The sequence below is a fragment of the Blennius ocellaris genome (assembly GCF_963422515.1).
Source record: "Blennius ocellaris genome assembly, chromosome: 22".
Lineage (NCBI taxonomy): Eukaryota > Metazoa > Chordata > Actinopteri > Blenniiformes > Blenniidae > Blennius > Blennius ocellaris.
The window spans coordinates 8,864,591-8,888,908 of record NC_137671.1 but is presented as its reverse complement, the minus strand read 5'-3'; the positions used below and the strand labels follow the sequence as shown (position 1 = coordinate 8,888,908).

At 41.7% G+C, this 24,318-nt stretch overlaps 1 protein-coding gene across 1 annotated transcript in view; it reads left to right on the top strand.

The window, feature by feature from the left end:
* The window catches only part of dock4b (dedicator of cytokinesis 4b), a 126,747-nt gene that overhangs the window by 33,358 nt on the left and 69,071 nt on the right, over positions 1 to 24,318 (top strand). The window contains exons 2-12 of the mRNA XM_080518054.1: positions 841 to 924; positions 4,087 to 4,127; positions 6,055 to 6,110; positions 6,214 to 6,310; positions 6,905 to 7,053; positions 9,780 to 9,864; positions 17,113 to 17,264; positions 22,418 to 22,499; positions 22,625 to 22,685; positions 22,786 to 22,918; positions 24,204 to 24,292. Of these exons, the coding sequence (XP_080374180.1) occupies positions 841 to 924; positions 4,087 to 4,127; positions 6,055 to 6,110; positions 6,214 to 6,310; positions 6,905 to 7,053; positions 9,780 to 9,864; positions 17,113 to 17,264; positions 22,418 to 22,499; positions 22,625 to 22,685; positions 22,786 to 22,918; positions 24,204 to 24,292 (1,029 nt within the window). The remainder of the gene's footprint in view (positions 1 to 840; positions 925 to 4,086; positions 4,128 to 6,054; positions 6,111 to 6,213; positions 6,311 to 6,904; positions 7,054 to 9,779; positions 9,865 to 17,112; positions 17,265 to 22,417; positions 22,500 to 22,624; positions 22,686 to 22,785; positions 22,919 to 24,203; positions 24,293 to 24,318) is intronic.

The window sequence follows — 24,318 nt, the reverse complement described above, 5'->3', positions numbered from 1 at the left end:
TGTATTACTCTGATGATAAAACCATCTTCCAACTCGTCACTGATCTCTTGTTTATGAGGATCATCATCCTGCTAAGATTGAGCCTTACTGTTTCTTTATTTGCTTTCATTAACTGATTTGACTTAATGTCCACTTTGGTATTTGTTTCATACTTTGCAGGCTGGGTTAAACCCTCTTGGAGGCCGGCTCCTGGGTTTATTGTGTCTGCTCTCCGGCATATAAACATAGTCTTGTTGAAGGTTCACTTAAGTCTGTAGAGCATGGAGAAGATCTCATTTTATCACCTGTGTTGTAACTGCCTACTGGGTTGTAGTCGTCCAAAGGAAATAAATCACAGCGGTCAGCAGCTTAGGTTGGGTGAAATACAGACCGATCCTTCGATTCATGCTATATGATTTATGGCCCCTTTGCGATTAAGTAGTTGGTATTGCATCTGTGCACGGTGCTTTAACTTTATGTCGACTCACAATCCTCCCAGACCCCATTCAGGTATATTCAGTTCTTTCTTTTTCTGTGGACATTGTGTGAAAGGTTTTATGTAGGGAGAAACTGAGTCTGAATAAAAAAAATTACACCTGATTTGCTCTAACGAATGCATTTATATAAGTTGAATGTGTGTATTACTATTTTGGATTTGTGCAGGAAGCTTTGATTTGAGTTCACCTACGCAGATCATTGATTGCACCTCCCCTCTTCTGTGTTTGTTTATATCATCCTGATTTTCCACTCTGCTCATGTCTTCAGACCTCTCTAACTCTGCATAACCCAGCCGGAGTATTAAAACAGAAACAAAACCTCACGTGGGTGTATTTGTGGCTTCTTTTTTTTTCTCCGTTGCAGTGTTGGCCAGTTTCCGAGGGACCGTCCAGCATGGCCTCCCGCTGGAAATTGGAGACACGGTGCAGATCCTGGAAAAATGTGAAGGTAAGGTGCACATTCACACACAATCGGTTGCTTTCTATGAAAAAAAAGAAAATGGAAAAAAGGTTTAAGTGAAAAGAAATCAATTGCTTTCGCATGAGTTGCGAAGTGAAAACATCAAAACCTATTAGGGACACTTCCACTTTTCATTAAGAAGACAGATTAAAGGAATTCATGTAAGAGCTGTCCTAGCTGCTGACTCCACTCATTAAATCTACCGGAATAATTGTTTGAGTCATGCTCAAAGCAGTTCTGTGTGGAAATACAGCCGCATTGTTCCACATATTCATGGGCTGGACTCACAGTCACAATGGCCTCCCCAAACAAACACATGTTGGGGGGGTAGAAGTGTGGGACTTTTGTGTTCCGCGCTCACCTGGTCGACCTCTGGGAGCCAGCCATGCATGTTTCTCAAGGTTTCCTGAAGAGACTTGAGATATAGTGTGTGCTCAAAATGAGCAGGCATGTTTGCTTGTTTTTCTCTTTCTTGCCCACACTGGGTCTGTTTTTCTCCTCCTCCTGCTATTTCTTCCACTCTTTTCCAGTCTACTTCTCCCCCGTGTGTTAATACACTTTCAGTCTTGCTTTCTTGCTGCTTTTTCTTTCCGTCCTCTCTGTCCTGGGTCTGCTTTAACTTTCCAAACAATGTGAAATCGTTCCACAGGAAGGGGAAGTCTTTCAGAGACACCTTTACTTCAGTGACCAACAATGCAAACACACACACACACACACACACACGCACACGCACACGCACACGCACACGCACACGCACACGCACACGCACACGCACACACACACACACACACACACACACACACACACACACACACACACACACACACACACACACAGTCTGCGAGACAGCCAGCCAGTCATACAGCTCTCCAGCCGGAGCGATGTGATATTGTGGTAAAAGACCCAGAGGAAGTCAACAATAGCACAGCCAGCGGAATGCTCGGCCCAAAAGGGAGGAACTAAATCAAAATCCTGCCAGCAGCGTGGAGGCTGAGAGACGGGCCGCTGACAGCACAGGAGGCAGACTAATGGTTCTGCCTCATGTTGATACTGTTGACACTTCAAAACACTGGAGCTCACAGACGGAACGTGTCTGCGCTGACATGTGGCTGCTGTCTACAGAGGCAACGCCTCAGTAATTGATTTTTGACTCGTCCTTTCAGTGACTCCTTCCTGAGCTATTGTTAAGTTCGTGACAGCTTTGAGTGCATTCGGCTGGCTGTATCTACACACTGGCATCATGGGCTGCTCCACCACTATGTCCAGCGGGTAATCTGTTGTTTTAACAAGAGGGGTGACCAAGTAGGAGCCTTGATCAATGCTATGTGATTTATCGATCTGGTGCACAGCTATGTAGATGACTGTTATTTCTGAGCTCTGACGGGGGCCATGTTTTCTTAGCTGCACAATCTCATATACGGTCGATGAGTGAGGTGGACTGGACTTAACTAAACAAGCCCCCTGCTCCTGCACACCTCCTTCTACCAGAAGAGGCTGTAATTGCAGACTACAGTGCTACACTGCTAAAACTGAACTAAGTGCTTTAGCTACCCAATAACTTCTGCAAGCGTGGATACAACCTGTTTTTCAAGCAGCCAAGTGACATTTTCAAGACAGTTATTGTTAAGCACAAGTGATTTTGAAAGTTCAAGTCATTTTTTTTCATCGATGTGCTTTAGGAAATTGGTATAGAAGAGGTTGCAAACACTTCAAATACATTTTTATCTTCACATTTTAACCATTTCCATTAGCTCCCGGGCAACTCTTTCAACACATTTGTTTCCCTGCCAGATTTACCTCATGAGATAACGTGAACCACTGGAATTAAAATCGGTAAATTTCTGCTGAACAGGTGGCGTATAAACGTAAAACATTTCTGAAGTTGATGTGTCCTTACAAATACAAATGCACGAGAAACCTCTTTCTAAAGTAGTGTTTCATCCCTGATTAGGGCTGTTACTGCAGAACCATGTACAATTCAAAATGACCAATTATGACCAGTTTCAAACATATATTCCAGAATATATGTCATATTTGACTGTTTTATTAGGAAACTTAACATAAGAATTCAAACAATCTCACTTGCAGAAGTTTTTCTTTTATGATTTTTTCTTTAGGTACCATGGATTTAGTTGTGGATTTAAGTATGTTTGGCTCAGCGCCACATCACCTCAATGCTCTGTTTAACACACTTTTTTGTTTCACACACAAGCGTGGTGCTGCTTGGCTAAAAAGATATTTTCAAGGTGGCAACAAAATTGCATTTCTCTAGGAACACTGATCGTTTGTCACATCTTTCTCCTCTATTACACATTTCCTAAGTCACTGGCATCCAGCAAAACATTGCAGTGAGCTGTCAAAGTCTCTGAACTCTGCTACTGAGAAAAAGTGACTCATGTAGGAAATACTGAGCATGTGTTCCACCACACTGACCCAGACACATTATTCAATGCTATTCTGATCATGCATACCTAAAACAAAACAGGGGTGGGGGGGTACTACGTAAGTCACAGATGCTCTGGCATAACCCGCAGAATAATCTATTACATTTACATTTGAATTATTTATCTAATGCTCTTATCTGGAAGGGGAGTCATAACCACAGTAGAATGGGCTTAAATTGTCTATTTGGAAAAGAGCATCAGCTTAAAGTCTTATTAAATGTAAATTTGTTAGATCATTTTGATCTGTGTTGGGATTTGCTCAAATCAAAAACATCAAGCTTGTAATAATTTGGACAGAGATCAGATTGAAGGGAAGATTGTTGTTTTGTTTTTTTTAATGATCAAATGAAGTTGCAGCAATTTCACATTTTCTTTTTAACGTTTGGCTTCTCAGCTTCCTTCCACATCTGCATGGTCAGGTCATATTGATATTCATAGTGTTTCGTGGTAGCTTTATGTGGTGCAGGATTCCTTTCCTCCACATCAGCTTGTGGTCACTGCAAACATAAGCAGGTAAAAACACATTGCTTTGTGGCTCGTTGCTTTTCAATGTCACTTTGACCAATGAAGACTCTTCAAAAAAAAAAAAATCTTTATGGATGGTGCAAGTTATTCAATTGCCTGAATAATTCCTATGGAAGGGAACCATGCAGTTGTTCTTTTTATGTTCGAGAAAAGATTCATTTGACATGTTTTGTCTCTGCAGGTTGGTACCGAGGATTTATCCTGAAGAACCCAAATGTCAAGGTCAGTAAACGTGTTTCAGCATGTGTGCATGTTTTGTTTTTGCTTCGATTTGCTCTTAACTCATTGTACTGATTTCTGATATGTTGAGCATTTCAGATTTTCTTACTGCGACAATTTAAAATTCTTCACCTCAACATGTTCCACTGCCTTCAATTCTTTAGTGATGTTGTGTGATTTCCTACAGGGTTTTAAATGATTCATGTAGAAGTCAAAATGCAGTCAGCCAGATTTAATCTAGACAAGAAAAAATTAAATACAGCAAATGTAATAAATGCATGTGCACCTGAAGAGCTGTAGATGATCGACTGCATTAGAGTAAAAACAAATATCAAAATACCCCAGAGGTGCACACTGTTTATTTGTAATGAAGAAAGAAATCAGTGTACAGTATGTGGGAAAAAAATATTGACCGCTATGAGAAAAGAAGAATTTTGTGGTACAGACAGGACTCCCTGATACTACTGGATATAGTGCCAGAAATGCATGTGATTGAGAAACTGACTCTCACTGTTACATTTCAATAAATGTTTGAATCCTAAACCCTTGCTGGCAAAAACAAAAAGACCAACAGTTGTTCAGAGATGGCATGGATAGCATTTTGGCTTTGATATTGATGTCTCTTTTTTGTTTTGTGAACGATAAAACAACAAGAGAGAATGACAAAAGAAGAACACATGATCAATCACGGATCTTGTATGAAGAATTGTTCATTTGACACTTCAGATTCTTCGAAAGCACAATACTTTTATAGACACAACAACAACAACAAAATTTTTCTTGTTTGTCAAAGTTGGAATTCTTAAAAGCTCATCTTTTCAATATTTTGGTGATTCTAGTATTTAAAACACAAAGTTACAAATGTAAAACTTTGTCTTTTACTGCTGAACCCAAATAATCACTTTGCTGTGCAGTAAAGGTTCATTTAAAAGTGGAAAAGGATAAGATGAAGTGTGCGTGTGCGTGTGTGTGTGTTCAATTCCAGTTCAATTTGTGCCTAAACAGATTGGCGCTTGTGTAATTACATTTGTGCATGCATAATACAATTTGCACATGTGTAATATGTTTGACTTGTACATACCGGTACTTAAGTTTGCACATGTCTGCAAGGACCTGTTATGATCTTCACCTCTACCTCACGCGGACTTCTGTGTTTTTTTGTGTGTGTGTTATGTAGCTTCTGCACCTAATCTTGTGATTCGGACAGTCTTTTCTTAATGGAACTACATATTAGTGCTAGATACTCAAGGAAGCGTATTTAAAAATCACACACTGTACTTTTTGAAGGATACCTCTGGGTGCAGAATAAACGTGGCCAAACTGATTGCAGCCCATCCAAATATGACGCCTTTTGACACCAACCAGTGTTGTACCTCATTACACTTTAAAAAAAAAAAAAAAAAAAATCCCCGTCTTTGCTCCAAACCAACCAATTAAGCCAGGCACCATCATTATTGGTAATTAAGCTCAGCATCTCGCACACAATACATGCTTCATGAAAAAAAAAAAAAAAAAGAAAGCGAATGGATGCACGAGGCTTTTTAAAGCTCTCGTGTTGAGGGACACGTCTTCATATAAGCCAAGCGAGAAGTGTGTGTGCAGAGACACTGTGTTTGCCTTTATTCTCACACACTTCAGTGTAAGTTCTGCTTTGATCCCTCCAAGTCAACAGGGAGCATGTTACAGTTCATTAACATGAAGCCACGCATATACGCAAACACATAGTTTTCTTTTAGTCTTTTTTTGTTTGCTATTAACCGTTATCTTTGCTGCTTCCCCTCTCTGTAATCCCCTTCTCTTACCCACAAACACTTTTCTCTGTATTGACTATCTGCATCATTTGCACACGTGCAACAGTTAAACACTAATGGCATCAGGAGTAAATGACTCTGGCAGCCGTCTCATTAACCTGTTTATCTTCTGCCAATAGGGGATCTTTCCGTCCTGCTACATCCACTTGAAGAATGCCCACGTCAAGAACAAAGGGTGTGTAATCCTGCGTGTCTTTTTTCGGCTTTCTGTTGCCTCGATTGAATCTGGTTTCATGCTCATTAATTCATTTCTTTTTTTTTCCTTTTTGTCTTTCTAGGCAATTTGAGACCGTCATTCCCGTTGAAGACTCGGTCATCACGGAGATGACGTCAACGCTGCGAGACTGGGGTGCTATGTGGAAACAGCTCTACGTGGTAAGACACACACACACACACACACACACACACACACACACACACACACACACACACACGCACACGCACACGCACACGCACACGCACACAATCGATTGAAATATCAATGCTGCTTAAGTGAGGCGGCCTTTTTAGGTTTCCTTGTGCACAGAGTTTATTTGGCTCCGGGTAATTCAGAAGCTGCAAACAGTCAACGTTTTTTTTTAATACACATTCATTAGTTGGATTGATTGTGTGTTTGTGGCCTATTAAGCCATCCGGGGTGCTGATTAAATTGTGTTGATGAATACTTGCAGATCAAAGTGCATGAATTTGCAGCAAAAAGCAGCAGGACACTGAGGCTAATTTGCACAAATCCATATTAAGCCTCTCAGTCTGTTTCTCTCTCTGGGTCGACCTCTTCCTCTCGGTACCATTTGGTTCTCTAATGTGCGCTCTGTCACTTATCGTGTTTTCTCTTCTGTGGATGCATGGGTTGATGCAACTTTCTTCTTCTTCTTCATCGGTCTTCCCTTCTGTCAATCCTCCGATCTGTCTTCCTCGTTCTTTCTTCCACCCTGCTCTCTCCCACCCTGTCGTTTCCTCCTCCTGCAGAAGAATGAAGGAGATTTGTTCCACCGGCTTTGGCACGTGATGAATGAAATCTTGGACCTGCGGAGGCAGGTGCTGGTCGGCCACCTCACTCACGACCGTATGAGGGACGTCAAGCAGCACATCACGGCCAGATTGGATTGGGGTAACGAGTAAGTAGAGGAAGGGCAGAGCTGGGGTAGGATCTCTCATCTTAAATGTCCAGATCTTCCTTCAGGGACATTCATTTTCAAAAACACCAGTTCTCAAGAACCTGAGTGATATTATGTCCTGGGCTGTGGGACAAAGCCTGACGAAAACTGCACGTGTACATGCGAATGCCACACAAAAAGACCTCGACGACTGACCTGAATTTGAACTTCAAGTGCTAATCACTTCAACACTGACATCCATAAATCTCTTATTTCCAATGGATTCACTTTATTGTACTGTATAAAATCAAATTGCAGCTACCTCAGTCTTTCTGGAGAACCCATCATCTGTCAGCTTATATTTCTGTAAAAGGTAATGGCGGATCATGCTGTTCCAGTCTTGCAGTCATTCAGTCTAGTATTAGAGATTCAGGTTTAAGTTGTTGAAGAGTTACTGTACTGCAAGGTGGTGCGGAATTCATGATGTTGTTTCCTTATCGTTGTCTTCCATTAGCCAGTTTTCCCTGTGGGAACCTTCCCTGGAAACCATTTTTAGGTGTTCCTAAGCCTTATCTGTGTTGGGAGGACTGAAGGACAATTAGGCACAAAGAGGACCTGCTCCTCTGAGGGCAGCACTTTCTGATACTTAAAAAGTATCGAGGCAGATTTTTCATATTTATTGCTGGCAGCATTACAGACACAAAACAGGAATTTAGTACTTGTGACCACATTAGAATTAGGTGTGGATATTTTCACATTTTAGAACTGGGTTCAAGTGTGTATATGATTTTTTTTAGGCTTATCTTGAAATTGTAAAATAACAAATGTCAGTGTGGGCAGAGCGGAGAAAATAGCAGGAAAGCGCGGGGTTGGCAAGTGTAGGAGGCTGAATTAATGTGGTAATCTGAATTTTCTAAGTGGTTATGTGCTAAAGCAGGGCAACATATCCATAAAACACTTAGCAGCACTGTGACTTCAGAGACTTGCACTCTGGAGTTATCTGCCTTTAAGTGCATTATCTACCACGGCAGGTCGACAGTCAATTACAAGGCAACACACACACACACACACACACACACACACACACACACACACACACACACACACACACACACACACACACACACACACACACACACACACACACACACACACACACACACACGCACACACACAAATTGAATATTTCAGGACTCGTCCGGTGATCCTGCCTGTTTTCGGTGGTCCAGGACTAATTTTACCAGAGTCATAGCTCAACAACCAATATGACTCACATGACTACGCACAGTCACCAGGGTTGCCAGATGTGACTCACTGTTTCCAGCACAAACACAACGTCAAACCCACCCACCTCAACAAAAGCCAGCCCAAATCTCAACCTCTGTAGAAACTCATGTTAGAACCATAAACCTATTATATGGTACTAAAGAACACACCATGAGTACACAACTGCACTAAATTAACAAAGAAAAATATAATGCAAACAGGCACCCCAAGATGCCCTATTGGGTGCAAACCTGTCCAATCTGGCAGCACTGAAAGTCATCTGACTGCTGTAGACTGACAAGTGCGGAATCACGTGGGATTCCTCTCCTTTCTGTCTGCAACAACCTGGTTATCAATCAACCTGGTTATCAATCAACCATCGCAATTAGGTCACAGGTACGATTCTGGGCCAGACCTTTCTATGTCCAGAATCATCAAATGTTAGCTTTGATCACATGCAACACTTAATTAGACAAAGTGGTATAAAAGATGGATGCAATTGAAATTGGATTATGCAATGGATCAGTCGATCCAGGTTTGATAGCAATAATCAAATTGACTGAATTCTGCTAATACCGATGTAATGCCAGTGTTCCTCAAAAGTAAAAATCTCACTGTGCGAAAGATGTTTAATGAAGCCAAGTAAAGCCTTCCTTATTAAAGAAAAGCTCATCTCACATTAGTAGTTCTTTGCTTGAAGTGTCACATTTCTTTCTCAGATTTCTTTCCTCGAGCTTCTTGCAGCCCTAACTTTTCTTCACCTCTTTTCCCTTCTCTCTCTCCATCTCCCTCTCTCCAGTTCCTTCTTACGTCTCTGCTCCTCTGTCTTCTGTTGTCACCAAACCCTCCCCGCAGCCATGTTCCTCACTCCAATCCAGTCGCACAGACACCTCTTCTCCATCCGTCCTCCCACTTTCCTCTTTCTTTCCTCTCCATGCCACGGGGTGTGAGATTAAAAAAAAAAAAAAGGACAGACCTCGCTGTCTTCCTGTCCCTGACTCTTCACTCGCCTTCATTTACTCGCTGTGGGCTTTTCTTGAACACACATACTTGCATATCCCTCCTCAGTTAGTGGGTGCATGGAGGAAGTTTCACCGGTTTGACCAGGCCTGTTGGAAAGAAAACGAGGGATAGAGGTGAATGTGGAAAAGCAAAGTGGAGAAGCTTAAAGAGGCAAGCGGTTTACTGGAAGAGAGATGGAGAGGACAGAAAAGCCTAACAGGGAGCTAACGGGGGGATTCTTTTCTTTTTTTCCCTTTTTATCTGGTCCTCAGAAAAGCAGCCAAACTGTCAAATCTATTCAGAGGACTGCTGAGTGATTTGACATCTCAGCTTCTTCAAAACTCTGCATACGTCGATATTTATTTGCTCACTTAGTTGACAGTCGATTCTTAGTAGTATCTAAATGACCTTTCGTTGTAGTATCTTTTATAGAGTCTGTATTTTACTGGATTAATGCTGGTTGTTGCTTTGTGTTTCAGACAGCTCGGATTGGATCTGGTCCCCAGGCGAGAGTTCAGCATGGTGGACCCGGATGAAATCAGTGTCACAGAACTTTACAAACTGGTGAGTGACCTTATAGCTCCTCAATCTGTTCTGTAGCTTACAGTTCATTCAGAATGCAGGCGATTGGACGACTCGGTTCTCGCCAGGTTCAGCGAGTTTCTCCTCTCGGGATTTGTGCTTGTGGACAATGGTGATTTCGGTACAGGTCAAGGAAATGGCCTCTAATGTGCACAAAACAATGGGCAGCTGGGAATGTCTTAGATTCCCAGGTCGTGAGTGGGATTCCTCTTATCAGAACCATACACAGAGGTGTCTGACATCTGCCTCGACCCGGTGAGATTAAAGAAGTCTAAACAAAACAAATAGAGAAAAACTGCTCCACACAAAAGTTGCAGAATAATAAAAGCGGAGACCACAGATCAATATTTCTTTTTTCTTTTCTTTTTTTCGCAAAAGACAAATACCTGCAGGAAAGTACTAAATAGAATGACACAAACACTATTTTAACATCAAACAATGGTGTTAGGGAAATATTTCATTATCATTGTTTCATGCTTGTGTGGCTTGAAGCCCCTGCACCTCACATGAGATCTTTATCTGTTAATTGTTTGTGTTTCTCCCCCCCTTCAAATTAGCTGTGTTTTTACGATCCTGTAAGACAGACCACAGGACCCAGTTTGAAGCAGTGTTTTTATAACTTGTGTAACCGCCCACTGAGCTGTCAATAAAGAAGGCAGGCAGAGAGCATTCTGTGAATACTTATGAGCGAGCCCTGAGAGGTGAACTTGGTGTCTTCTCTTGCTGCAGCAAGTGCCTTGATTGTTTCTTGAATCCTGTGTCTTCTCTTTGTTTACCTACTTCAGGGGTCACACCTGACAAATGGTCACATGTAAAGCTCAATGCAATGGATCTGCTCACGGGAGCAATCCACACCATTTGAAGATTAACTGAAATATATGAAAATACAAATATGTCTTTGTCATTCGCCTTGAACCCTTATCACACATCATTTCCATGTGTGCAGATTTTGCATATCATTTGCAGAAAAACCTGCTTTTCTATTGCGTATCCCCTTCATGAGAAGCATTGCTATTATGCCACTGCACCTGGCTCTTAAAGAGAGACGTCACTCTTCTTGTTTTACACCAAGTACAACCACATTGTGCCTTTTTGTTCCGATTGTGTTTAGTGAAAAGTAGCTTTTTGTGTAAAAAAGTTACAGTAGCTTCGATCTATTATTCTGGACTGCTGTTTATGTTTTCAGCCCTTTTCATATATATTTATATACAGTACTACGTGACAATTACTGAGAGTGCCTGTGCATGTTTTATACTAAATTGATTAGTCCCTTTTGTGTAAAAAAAACAATACACTGTCCACACACTCACATATTTTGTTAGGGTAATTGGACAAAACCAGAGCACAGCACACAATTTGTGGTCGACACTTACAGTTAGATTTTCAACGAGATGTAAGGATCTGTTTTTTAGTGCTCTTGCACACAGTCGAGATAATTTGCAGTGTTTCTTTTTGGCATACTTTCTTTTTGATTTCAGGCTCATAGTGGAGAATCAAAAGAAAAGTCCATACAATCACTTGAGGCTCCCTTTTTCCTCTTGTTCAGTCGTTGTTCTTTTTTCACACATTTCAACTACAATGCAGTTAAATATTTCTTGTAAGGTTGAGCATCACAACAATGCGTAGAGTATTATTTTTCAATTATTTATTCATTGCTTGTTAAATTATGTCATACTTGTGATTTGTACTTGGATTTCATTCTCAAAGCTGAAATATTTGAATGGTAGAATGACATTCTGAAAGCCACGTTTGTCCCTACATGTTCTTATTAAACAGGATTCTTAAAAAAAAAAAAAAAGATCACTCAAGTTCAAGATTTGAGTGATTGAGTGAATATCTACTTTGGACCTTGCACGCAGCAGTTGGTTAAACAGCAGCTCCTCACTGCGCTGCTGTTTCCCTCCTCATGCGTCAGCTTCCACACTCAACAACCTGAATGTTTCCCTCTTCCATCTGCCTCCATATTTCCCTCCTTCCCTTCCCTACTGTTCGCTCCCTGCTTCTCCTTCCCGCTTTCTCCAAGCCCCAACCCTTGTTACCGTGGCAACCACTTCTCTGCCCTTATACAGCGTGGGGAGGAGCATATCACACACACACACACACACACACACACACACACACACACACACACACACACACACACACACACACACACACACACACACACACACACACACACACACACACACTCAGTGCGTCGGCTTTCCCTTCGCAGGGGTAATTGAAGCTCTTAATCCATCTGTTTTGTTTTGCTTTTTTGTTAGTCAAAACAAAAGCAAGCATAGCAGGAAGAAAGCTTAATGCACCTCCTATTAAATGGCGTATAAAATGAGCAAACGACGGCAAATTCCCCTACACTGGCATAAGAAAGAGGGACGAGGCTGCCATACACGTAAAAAAAAAACCATACAATACCCACTAAGATTTAACACACTGTGAATGAGGCATAATCCCATCAATATTTAGAAAGATCTTTGCTTGTGAGAACAGCTTCTTTGTTTCGGTCTTGTGCTGCGCCGCTGTGGCTTAATTAAATTGAGATGAGGATTACCTGATGTGTGTGTGTCTACGTACTTCTGTGTGTGTGTGTCTACGTACATTTGTGTGTGTGTGTGTGTGTGTGTAAATGGCAGCGGGGTGTTACTGTGGGAAAATGTAGCCTGGCTGCTGCATTGTGCCGAGGAATTATGTGATATCTTCCCTGTGTGGATACTGAAGATACCAAAAAGGAAGAAGGCAAGACAGTTGAATAATAGGACTAATATGAGAGATATCCTGTAGGCATGTCCTCGACTACATATGTGAATTTAGAGCTGCCCGATTCAGCCAAAAGCAGATGATATGATGGGAAAAGAAAATCGTCTCGTACCCAGGCATTTTATTAAAAGATTTGCTGGTAGTTTTGAGTTAAAAAAATAAATAAATGCTGAAATATGTATGTTTTAAGTGGATTACACATCGGAAACAAGTAATGCTCAATTACATTACAAACATTGAGTTTTAAATGTTTTAAAACGTAAAATAAGATTTTCCCTATTTGGTATACGTGACCAATTTTAGCCCACATTTCTGTCTTTAATAATACACAAAGCTTCACTTAAGCCATATTGATCTTTCAGTTTTGGTCAGGGTTTATAATTTATTTATTCAACTATGTTTTAAGCGAAACTTAATATAATAAATGTAATAAAAAAAAAAGCTTAAAGCTGTAAAATAGTATTTGATATAAACTCGGCCTCAGAGGAATCATGCTCACAAATAATAATTGTTTGAAAGGAAATAGAAAGATTTAATGCCTTGAATGTTTTCACACCCAGTTTAAATCAATGTCTCGTATTTTGAAACGCATGGAGTTCATTTGTATCGCTGCTGGTGATTTTCGTTCATCACATGGACTGTTTATAACACTTTGGTTGACTTTTCCTCCCTGTGTTGTTGCATCTTTCACATTAAGTTTTTATCTTAATGAGTCAATTTTGAGAATGTAATGAATATAAAGAAAATATTTCTTTTTTTTTTTTTTTTATCCAAACATAGTCATTAAGTAACTAAATACTGAAGTAAAGCACATGTAGTTAATTAAGTCCAGTAAGTTGGTACGAATACATCTGCCTCTTCTGATACCCATCTCCTCTGGTGTCCCCCAGGGCTCTGGCCTCGGCCCCGTCCTCTTCATTAACGATCTGCTCTCGCTTTCCCATATTTTCCATAAATATCCTTTTGTTACTGACTCTGGGTGTCCTGAAAGGTGCTGGCAAATAAAACGTATTATTCTTATTATATCACATTCACATGCACAATAATGTCCAGTCATCTCAGAGCACCGATTTCCAAAGATGGTGCTGAAATGTCAACATGAGAAGGACGAAGACATTTTGTTCAGATCAATTCACTTATTCAGGCAGGGAATTCATGAGCCCTTGCCCTTTATGATAGCATTTTCAAAAGGAGGCACTGCGAGTGAGCTCACATTTATTGTGTCAGTGCTGCTTAAAGAACAGTTGCACAGCGTATTTTAAGAGATGGTGTTGTCTGTGTCCAACAACTGTATGCCAGGGTGGCCTCGTTTCACCTCTGCTTGAAGTCGGATTTTCTTCTATGCATACATTTTGAAATTCTACGAACATTAGTTTATCCTTCAAGAACAAACCTCTTGCCTGAAGAAGCAAATCTTCCATTTGCGAAGAAGTGAATGTCTTAGTGTTAAGTGGTGAGAGACTGCTGAAGTGGTGGAAATGTGCTATTCGCATAAGTGAAGTCCATTTTCATTAAATTGAGGTATGTATGAGTTATATCTGGAAGTAAAAAGGAGAAATGGGTTGAAGGAGTGGGCTCATATTTCCCAGCATGGCATCTTATATGTACATTTTTGAAAAAATCACATGGTTTTGGATAAAACTGGCATAAGTGTAAGACTCACAAATGTAAAGTGTTTAAAGAAGTTATAGTGAGTGTGATTGGGACGACAGTGAAGTCAAATTCACAGTTCAGCTTTCTTATAGTAGTCAAATCATATCTAACTCGCTAACTCACCTATCATCACTGCTGCTCCATCACATTTACTCAGAAGATGGCCCATTGAGGTGGAAGGCCAATTATTTTTGGATTGATTTGCTTCGATTTTTAACAACGGACACTTACAAATAATAGGGGAGGGATCTTTAAACAAATCCCTAATTGGCTTCTCCATCTCACACCAAGTCTGTTCATTGGGGATTGTTTTCTGTTTGAGCAAAGGCAGGCCGGCTTTCAAACTTCCCAGCTTTTCCCCGGAGAGCAAGTTCAATACAGTGTGCGAGCAAAGTGGAGCAGAGTTAAGATCCCCCTGCGATTAATTCATTAGCGGTGGCAGATCAGACGGCAGTGATAGAAAGCTCGGGCCTGGCCCTGGACATGTGGCACTAAAGTTTCCTCTGTGGCTTCACTTATCACTAAAGAGCTACACGCCTGCCTAAAAGCCTTCATGTTCATCCTTTGCTCCATGAACAGGTCCAGAATTAAGGAAGAAAAGAGGTTTGAATAGTGAAGTTGAAGTGACTGATGGAGGGATGTGAAGGTTTCTCTTTGGATCCTCGGTTTATCCTGTTTTCTCACCTGAAAATGAAAACACAAACAGTCCCTCTTTGTGCTGTTTAGGAAAAGCTTTACCGAGTGAACAATAACAAGATGCTCGGCCAAGCACACACATGGTGGACTTCTCTCCCGGCCTCCTTCCCTGTTGCCCGCAGCATTACTGTATGTGCTGCCAGGCTGTCAGGTCTGTGTTTTGTGTCTAGTCATGCTGAAGATGTCACACAACATGCTGGCCGCCTTAAACAACACACTGAAACCCCCCCCCCCAAAAAAAAACAAAACTTGTTATGAACTCCTACAGCATGAATCTGGGTTTACCCGCTGACTTATTCATTCTGTACGTGGTAGTTGCTCAGCTCTGCTGTGCGTAGAAATACCAACAATGAGCATGTTTTTAGAAATCATCCCCTCGGCTTCTTTTCTTCTCTTTCTGCTTCTCTAAATCAGATGGGTTGCAACAAACTAAAACGGTTTCATCACATAGGCACATATTGGATTTGTAAGATGATTTGGAGCAAAACTTTTAAGCATTTTGTTTGTATTCACCATGCACGTTATCCAACATTTCACTAAAGCATTTGAAAATAATGGTTTATTGTTGTCATACTGAGCTAAGCAAACCAGCTATATTTGCTGTCCATACAGACATAACTTTGCAGTCATTTGATCTTAAAGAAATGTAATGCTTTATGTCATCTAATATTCTCTACCCACACACAGAGCCTTCATGCTACTGATCCAGTAGAAAAAAAAACCCAAATCACTGGAAATGAGGAAGCTGCTTTTGAGCACATGATTTTGAGATGTAGTGCAGCAGCTGATGAGTCCCACACTGAGAGAGAATACAATGTTCATGTGATCCGCACGTTTGCTTTGGCAGAAGCATTACGCCCGCCGCTCCTCCTAAAGCAACCAGAACAGTCGGGGGTTAATGACCTTGCACAGCCTCCCACCGTGTTTGTGGTGGGATTCGAACCGACGTTCCTCTTATTACACGCTTACCTCTAAACTGTTTTCTTATTGCTTTCCTCGTTGATATATTTTTTTTGCTCACACCTCTTACAATGTCTTCTCCTGTTCCTGCTTCCTTATCCCCCCTCCTGCCCCCCCTTTGCACCTTTTATGCTTCACTACAGAAGTGGATGCAAGGCAAAATTTGGCAGTGGCTCGACCGACCATCTGGTGCTTTTTATCTGTGTGTATATATATGTGTGTCTTTTTGGATGTGAGCAGCCGATCTGGACGGACCTCTCAACTGAGATGTGATGTGTGCGTTCCAACGCCGTGCCAGTGTTGTGTGGGGTCTTATTGATCGTCTTGTGATAAAAGCGGCATCCTGCAAACCAGGATGTCCTACGGCCATGCTGCGTTTCAAAACTTCATTCATATTCAGTGTTAATCTGAGTGCTTCTGTTCCCATTCCTAAGATTAAGGAACTACTTATACAGATGCGAATCAAAACACCATTACTTCTCTGTGTCGAGAAAAAAATAAATAAATCATCCGAGATTAATGCTCGGAGGTAGCATAAAATGTTAAATGTGTTTCGCCAAGTGAAGAGGAAACGGCAGGTTTTTGTGGACGCCTTTGTGTTGTTAAATACAGAAATGAATGTGAAAGATTCTCAACAGCATAAATACACCCTGGCTTGTTTCCTTGGCACCAGACAGGACCGCTACAATGACACAGTCGAGCTCCAACTCTCACATTTTAGCCTCTGGTGATATTATTACACGGTTTAATAATGTGATCTTAATCGCCAAAATCTATATCTGAAACCCCCTTTTTTTTTTCAAATATATATGCAAATCTGTGGAAAAAGACCTTCCCTACAGGGAGACGTCTCAAAAGGGATGTTATTAATCTCCGACTTGGAAAGTGAATACTAAATACAGCAGCTCCTGAACATCATTGGCCGGTATTAAAAGAAAGACATGAACAAGTTGTTGTTTTCTCTCCATGGTATTAATCGTACATGGTTGATGAGTTTTGATGCAACATTTGAAGATCTTTCAGGATTCAGAGCTTTGAGATTTGACTGGTTTGTGCCCTGTGAAGCCTCGTGCATTATTTTCTCCACAGTTCTGTGTGAAGTCTATCCCGCTCATGAGACCCATAGAAAATCTATTAGTGCTAATTTTCTCCTCTGTTCTGCAGATGGAACACCGGCATCGTAAAAAGGAGACCGCTGCTCCAGCGAGCACCCATCACCTGTTCGTCCACGTGAAGAGCCTGATGAGCGCCAACCTGGGAGAGGAGCTGGAAGTCTTTTTTCACATCTACGATGGACGGGAGAACCGGCCGCTCAGGTGCAGACATGATGTTGAGCTTGTACGAATGGTCACTTTGAAACAATCCACTGAGCCGGGGCTGGAGCGTGAAGGGAAGGCGGGGATTCCGGGACGAACTGCTGAAAGACGATCACTGAGGCAGGCCTGAATGTGTAAAATGAACATGAAATGTTTTTTACCTTTTTGAAGTAAATTCTTAGTCACATTTTTGGGACTTATTCCCATTGTTGCCATGGTATTTTTATGCTTTAGGTTTGAATTGGCACATGAACCAGTACAAGCAAATCCAAATTCAGCGGAGTTACCGTCATACTCCCGTTGTTCCAGGTTCTCTGTTCTCTCTCGGTATATGTTTGACATGGCCATCGCTTACATTTTTTCTGCCATTCATTCTGAACAGGTCATCAGTCCATTCAAGGGACTGATTATCACATTTACAACCACAATCACTAGATGTCAAACTGTAATGCCTTGCTGTAATTTGCGACTTCTGAACATTATATCACTATGTGGATGTGAGAATCCAGTACACTAACATTTTGTGCTTCTATTAGCAGTGAATATCATGTTTTTGGGTTTGCTTTCTGACACAGTGTCTGTGTTCATGTTTAATATCGTGTTTTCTCACGTGATTCGACTGAGCTTTTCATAAATGTGCAAATGACGGTGACTGCTGATGGCGGGAGGTGTCGCAAACGGCTCCCCGTCTGATGTCAAGAAGACGGCTTTAATTATATTCATGAAGATTTATTAAACGTAGCAGGTTATTAAACTGCACTTGGGCACATAAAAGTGGGCAAGGCCGTGTTCTTTCCCTCGTATAAAAACCGTCTGAGCCGTCCACATGAAAAGGTCCCGTCAGCCCGGGAGCGTGAGCTCGCCATCCTCGCCATCCTCCTGACGGGGTGTCGGCCCAAAACCCAGTGTTTAAACTCCCCGGTTGTCAAAGTTCAAAGTGAAGAAATTCCATTTCATGTCACAAACAAGCGGATTCGTCAGGCAGAGGCGAATGAGTGGGAAGAGAAACGAGCGCAGCCACACTGAAAGTTCTTTTGATAAAGTCGCGCCTGTGTGACAACGCGCTCCGCCCCGCCCGGTCACATCACACGGATCAGGGTGGCTCGAGTGTTTCATAACTCCATGTGCAGTCACTCCATTTGTGTTTCAGTTGAAAATCACTTTAGCTTTGCAAGGCCGAGTGGTTGGTACTGGATTCTGTTCCTGAATAGCACAGGCTATGATTTTATGTTCAGTTTGTTTCCATCACGAGTTTTTATTTAAGATGTTTGTACACATAAGAAGCTACTCCCAGAATAAATCAGAGGATCAGAAGTTTTAATTAACCAGGTCTATTTCCAAACCTAATTTTAACTTAACTAAAATGTAACTTTTTTTTCTTCACTTTGTCTCCTGGTAGGTAATTAGTGTCCAGTGCCATCATAACATGTTCCACTTTTCTTTGTCCTACTCCCTCTTACGAGTCTCTCTCTTTCCTCCATCTTCCCTACTCTGAACGATTGAGTACCTTCGCGAGGTACAAGTAATTGGACTCCTTGAGCTTTGTCATGCATTTGAAGTGGATTTACGATGTGCTCTCTGAAATAGAATGAAGTCCTCCTTCGTCGAGCTCAAGCCCAGGTCGCACAACAGAACGCGCATGCCATCCAAACGTGAAAGAACAAAGGCGGCTTATCTTGGTTCCTAAATCAACTAATTACAATTTTTTTTCATCAACACTTTTTGAATTCAAGTCAAACGCTTTTCCTATTGCGCCTTCACGATTGTCCTTTTCGCTGTGTGGCCTGTGCAGCAGTTGTCTTTCAGGACAATCTCACGGCGGCAGCTCGCCAATGTTGTCTCTCGCCGGCTGCTAACAGACATAAACAGGCACACACATTCACACAATCTGCCTGGCAGCAGGCCATTTTGCTATTTCCCCCTGTGCTGGTAGTGTGTGTGTGTGAGACCAGATGGGGGTCTGACCCGTTGTCGCAGTACCATGCCAACACCAGCCGCCCCTGTGCACCATGGCAGCTTCTTTGTGTTACATAGGGACGCCTTGTCAAGCTCTGACACGCACACACACACACACACACACACACACACACGCATGCACACAGTGGTCAAGTTTATCATGGTCACGCTGTTAATGCTGCGCATTTTTTCAGTTCTTGGTGCAGTCAAGACACACAGTTCACACAAGTTTTTGTATTCTCGTCCTCTGAGTGTGACTTTTGCTCTTCCTTTACAAAGACGCCACGGTCCACCGCACATTGTTTTTGTATTTCAATGTGCTTCTTTTTTTCTTTCTTTCTTTTTACTGCTGAGTTAAGTGATATTTTTTGACAGAGGGATGGATACCCTTGCGTGTCCTTCATTTCCTGTCTGCTTCACTGTCTAGTCTTGGTTAATTTATGCTTTTTTTCCCCCCCTCTCCACGCGGCATTGAAGACGGAGGCAGCAGCGGTAGTTAATTCAACCAGTATTTTACACGCTAGTTGCTCACTAACTCAACTCCTCCCACATCCCTCCACTACTCACAGCTTCTAATGCAATCATCGATATCAGGATGTGGGGGGATCGCGAGCGGCGCAAAGGCCCAGAGGGGAGGGAAATCGACCATTCATGTTATGTTAATGCGAGCGGTGATAGAGGGAGATAAGGTCCCGCTGGGGGACATTGGTCGTCTGGGCTCCGCTGATCAACGCGCTGCAGCTGCGAGGCAGAAGTGGGACTGGTGTGAAAAAGACGGGGAGATACTTGTGCGTCCGTGTTTGCAGGAGTGGTTGTTAATTGGCAGTTGGGCTTTCAACAATGGAGCGCTAATTAGTGTTGGGAAAGCGTGCGCAAAGTCTCATGTCTAATGCATAGGAATCCGTCTCCATATGGTGCGATAAATGGCCTGGAAAGTTACCGAGAGCGGCTAATGAGGAACGACCTCCTCTAAATCAAACCGGCCTTTCGACTGGTTTATTCCAATAGGACTGAGGGAAAAGAAAACTTTAGTGAAGGAATATATGTATAAAAAAAATCATCGGCATTTCTTTAATTAATAATCAAGAGTTTAATTAAGTCAAACATGGGTGCCCGCTGCCCCACATATCCAGAATACTCAGTTACAGGGCAAAAAGCAGACAGTTATTTACAACGCTGTCGACACATAGCAACTTTTGAGCTTTTGCATTAAAAGCTTTTCATAGCTCAGACCATTATAAAACACCCTAATCCATTGTAATTGTGTGCATGTTGAAGTTGGGTTGCATGGGATCTGCTGGGGTGTATTCTACTCACTTGTGAATGGGGCCTACTGTAGCTCGTGCTGTTCGCCGTGCCACTGACTTGGCTTATTGTCAGGCGCTGGTGCATTACAAGGTTTTTCTCTCTGCTTATCGGTGGACTGTGAAAGTCACCTAACTGGATTAGCCCTCAGCTCGCCAGCCAGGATGAGAGGGGCCCAGCAGGAAGTCTGCGCGGCCTCTCTTTACAGCATGTGTGCGAGATACAGAAAGAGGACGAAGTACAAAGAGAATGAAAAGGCAATCAGTGTCTGTCCTTTCTCTTTTTTCTTTCTTTTTGCCTCGTATTCACTTATTTTTTTTCCCGCAAAAGAGGAAGTTGGGGGCATTTGAGGCCATAGATTACATTTTGTGGTAACACTTCAATGTTTTGTCGGTGCTCATAATTTTCATATTTAAGTTTTTTTCATGATGTCTATTAGAAGTGCAAAGCTTGATTCAGTGTTTATTTTTCTAGATTCCGGAGCACAGTGTCATAACTGTGATGGTCTCCTTTTTTGGTTAATATGTTGTAGGATATGATAGACAACCATAAGCTTTTTAAAGATGTCACACACAGATTAAAGCTTGCTGATGATTCTTTTAAACACTCGGTGATCGCTTTAGGAAATTACTGTCACTTGTTTTGGACATCATTAAGAAGTATTAATTGTATGTGTGTGAAGTTTGATCCTGTCCACTTTACAGTGGCTCATGTGGATATTAGCATCACTCAGGGTTTCTTAAAGTGTGGAGGAATAAACCCTCATCACTGATCACCAATTGCATTTTGCCACACCCACATTCTCTCACTTTGAGTCATAACTCATGGTTGAAAACTGGACTTCCTAATCTTTTTTATATTATAACAAATCATTGTTAACAACTGCTGGGTTATATGTTACACATTCCATATGAAATATAAAGTACCATTCCGCTTATGCAAGATGGAGGCTTTTCAAGTGAAATCTGGTAGCTCTTAGATATAATCTGTAAATGTCACACCTGATGAATGGATTTTGCATTAAAAAAATGTATATGAAATAATACACTTGGAAACAAATCCAAATGGATGCTTTCATGATATATTGCATGGTTTTAACCAAACATTTTACATTTTCATCATTATTTCTGAGAATATTACGTGTGCTGATGTTTCCTTTCTTAAGCTTTTTGGCTTTGGTTCACAGGCCTGTTAGCAACTCATGACTCTTTTTCCATCACTTTTACACAAGTGTGCTTTTATGTAATTATTTAGGCTGTCGACTTGTTTTCATGTACCAGCTTTGCATAACAGCCACGCTAAGTAATAAGGCATCTTATCAGTTCGAGCACATTTCACATTAATACAATTACACCAGAGTCCTAATCTGTCCTCGGTTTCATTTTATTCCTGTTTTCACCTCATTTAGTTCAGCCTTGCTACACATGCCAGCAAGCTTGTGTAACCCACTTTTGTGACAGTCCAATATATAAGCCAATAAATGTCTGAGAGAATCAGCACATGCAGAAGAAGCACTTTTCTTCAGCCACGGAGGAGCCACGTGTGAATACACTTGTTGTCAGATATCTTACCGATGCGCTGTGTTGGGGATTTGGTTCAGTAATTCAAGCTTTGTGTACGTTTCCTTTCCGTCTCCACTCCCTGTCTGCCCGTCTTTCTCCTGTCTCACATTCCGTTTTAAGGTTTCAGACAGCTTGAAGTCTGAACTTTGAAGTGATCTCTCCAGCGCCCGCCGCTCGGCTCTCGACATTTTTTGACACCGTTTCTAATCTTTATTCTGTTCCTGTTAGCAGTGTCTTGGATGCTGTTGTTTACTCTGACACTCAGCCATCTCTCCTGACCTCATTCATCTCGATGTGTGTTCCCTTGCTCTCTTGTCTCCTCTTGTGCAGCGAAAGGTTCTTTGTCAGGCTGAATAAGAGCGGATTGCCCAAGTCGCCAGAGAAGACGGAGAGACAATGCACGCTATTTGTGGTGAGTGGCGACACGAGTCTGTGTTTAAAGTGGTTTAAAGCTGCGTGAAGCTGACTCAACTCACGATCTATCATTTTGAAAATGGAATACTTTCCATGTTAAATACGCTGTCCTGTGTTTTACAGGATTTGGGAAGCAGTGATCTACGAAAAGACGTCTACATCGTTGTTCACTTCATAAGAATAGGTGGGAGCAACGGTGTTGCCTCTTCATTCTTCTTCATGGAGATTATTCTCAGTCCTTTAATGTGGTTGCTTCTCTTTTGCATGTCTGTGTCTGCTTGCAGGGAGGATGGGAGCCGGAGAGAAGAAGAACTTGTGCAGCGTACAGTACAGGAGGCCGTTCGGCTGTGCTGTTGTCAGCATTGCCGATCTTCTCACTGCTGACTCAAAAGACGACCACCTGCTTAAGGTTTACGCGTAAGTACTTTTCTCTGCATACTATTTTCATGTTCACAATTTTTTGTTTTTGTTTTTTTGCTTTAATGTAAACAATTCCAGCAGTTCTAATGCTAAAGAGTAAAAATTACATTTTGTGGTTGAAGTATGTTCTTTGTGTTAATATGAGCCTGTGCTAATGTCAACGTTTTCTGTTTGGAGTCGCTTGTAATTTAAATCACCCTAAATATTAAGATCGACCAGGTGAATCTCCATTCAAGCGAAGCCAGAACTCTGTACTGAAGCAACAAGCACTGTTAGCCTGAACAAATGATACTGCAGAGCTGATGTGGACATTTCCACACAAAATGCACCTTTCCTGTCCTTCAGAGGCTCAGAGTTTAATTCACCGCCTGCAGACTGGATGTGTTCTGTGGTCCGACGTGATCCACACGATGCCCTGAGGGAGCAAACGGCTCCCGCTGACACAGTAGTTTGACCTAAATTATTGCTGGATCAGGTTGACTGGCCAAAACAGACTTAGCTCAGAAGAAAATACAGCCACTTTCCTTTATACCTGAGGAAAAACCACAGAGGTTTTACTTGGATTGCAGTTCTGACCTGGATGTTTTCAGAATTAGGTCCAGACAGGCGACGCTGCAAATCCGAGTTTTACATGACGTGCCCTAGTTCAGTGTTGAGAAATAGGCAATGAATAAATAATGGGGCTTGTTTGTAATCAGGGTGAATATACCTGACATTTATTTTTGTCTTTTGTGGGTAATTTTCTTGAAACACCAGTCATTTTATGTAGAATGTTCACAGTCGATCAGTGACTTGCCACATTTAAAGTCTTTGAAATAACCTTCCTTTCCAATTCAGTTGTTCATGTTGGATTTCAGGCGTCTTGACTCTGTCTACATGCATCAATACATTTGGTCATTGGCTGGTTGGATAACTGTGGCAACGTGGTCTAGAACAAGCGTAGCTCGTGTTGTGTTCATGCAGCATACATTACATACATGACAGGAAAGATGTGGTTCGGAGTGTGAGATGCAGTTGAACAGATTGCCAAATGCCGTTTTAGAGCGGAAGTGGTGTCATTATACGTAAACGTTACATCAGACAAGAAATCTAGTACAGAAGCTCAAACAAGGAGAGGTGAGGATTTAACAAGGAGCGAAGATGATGGAAAATGTACGATTGAGCTGTTCTAGTCTGAATATCTCTGATTATCCAGGATTTTTACTCACCAATGAAACATTGATTGCTGCATTAATCTCTCATGTGTGAAGCCAACTTCTGAGATGCTTTCTTTCTATTCCAGGTGTAACACAGAGAGCGAATGGCACCAAATCCATGAAAATATTATCAAAAAAGCCAATTCCAGATACAACTTGTCTGGATCCAATACTGGTAAGAAACACCTCTGCGTCAATCGT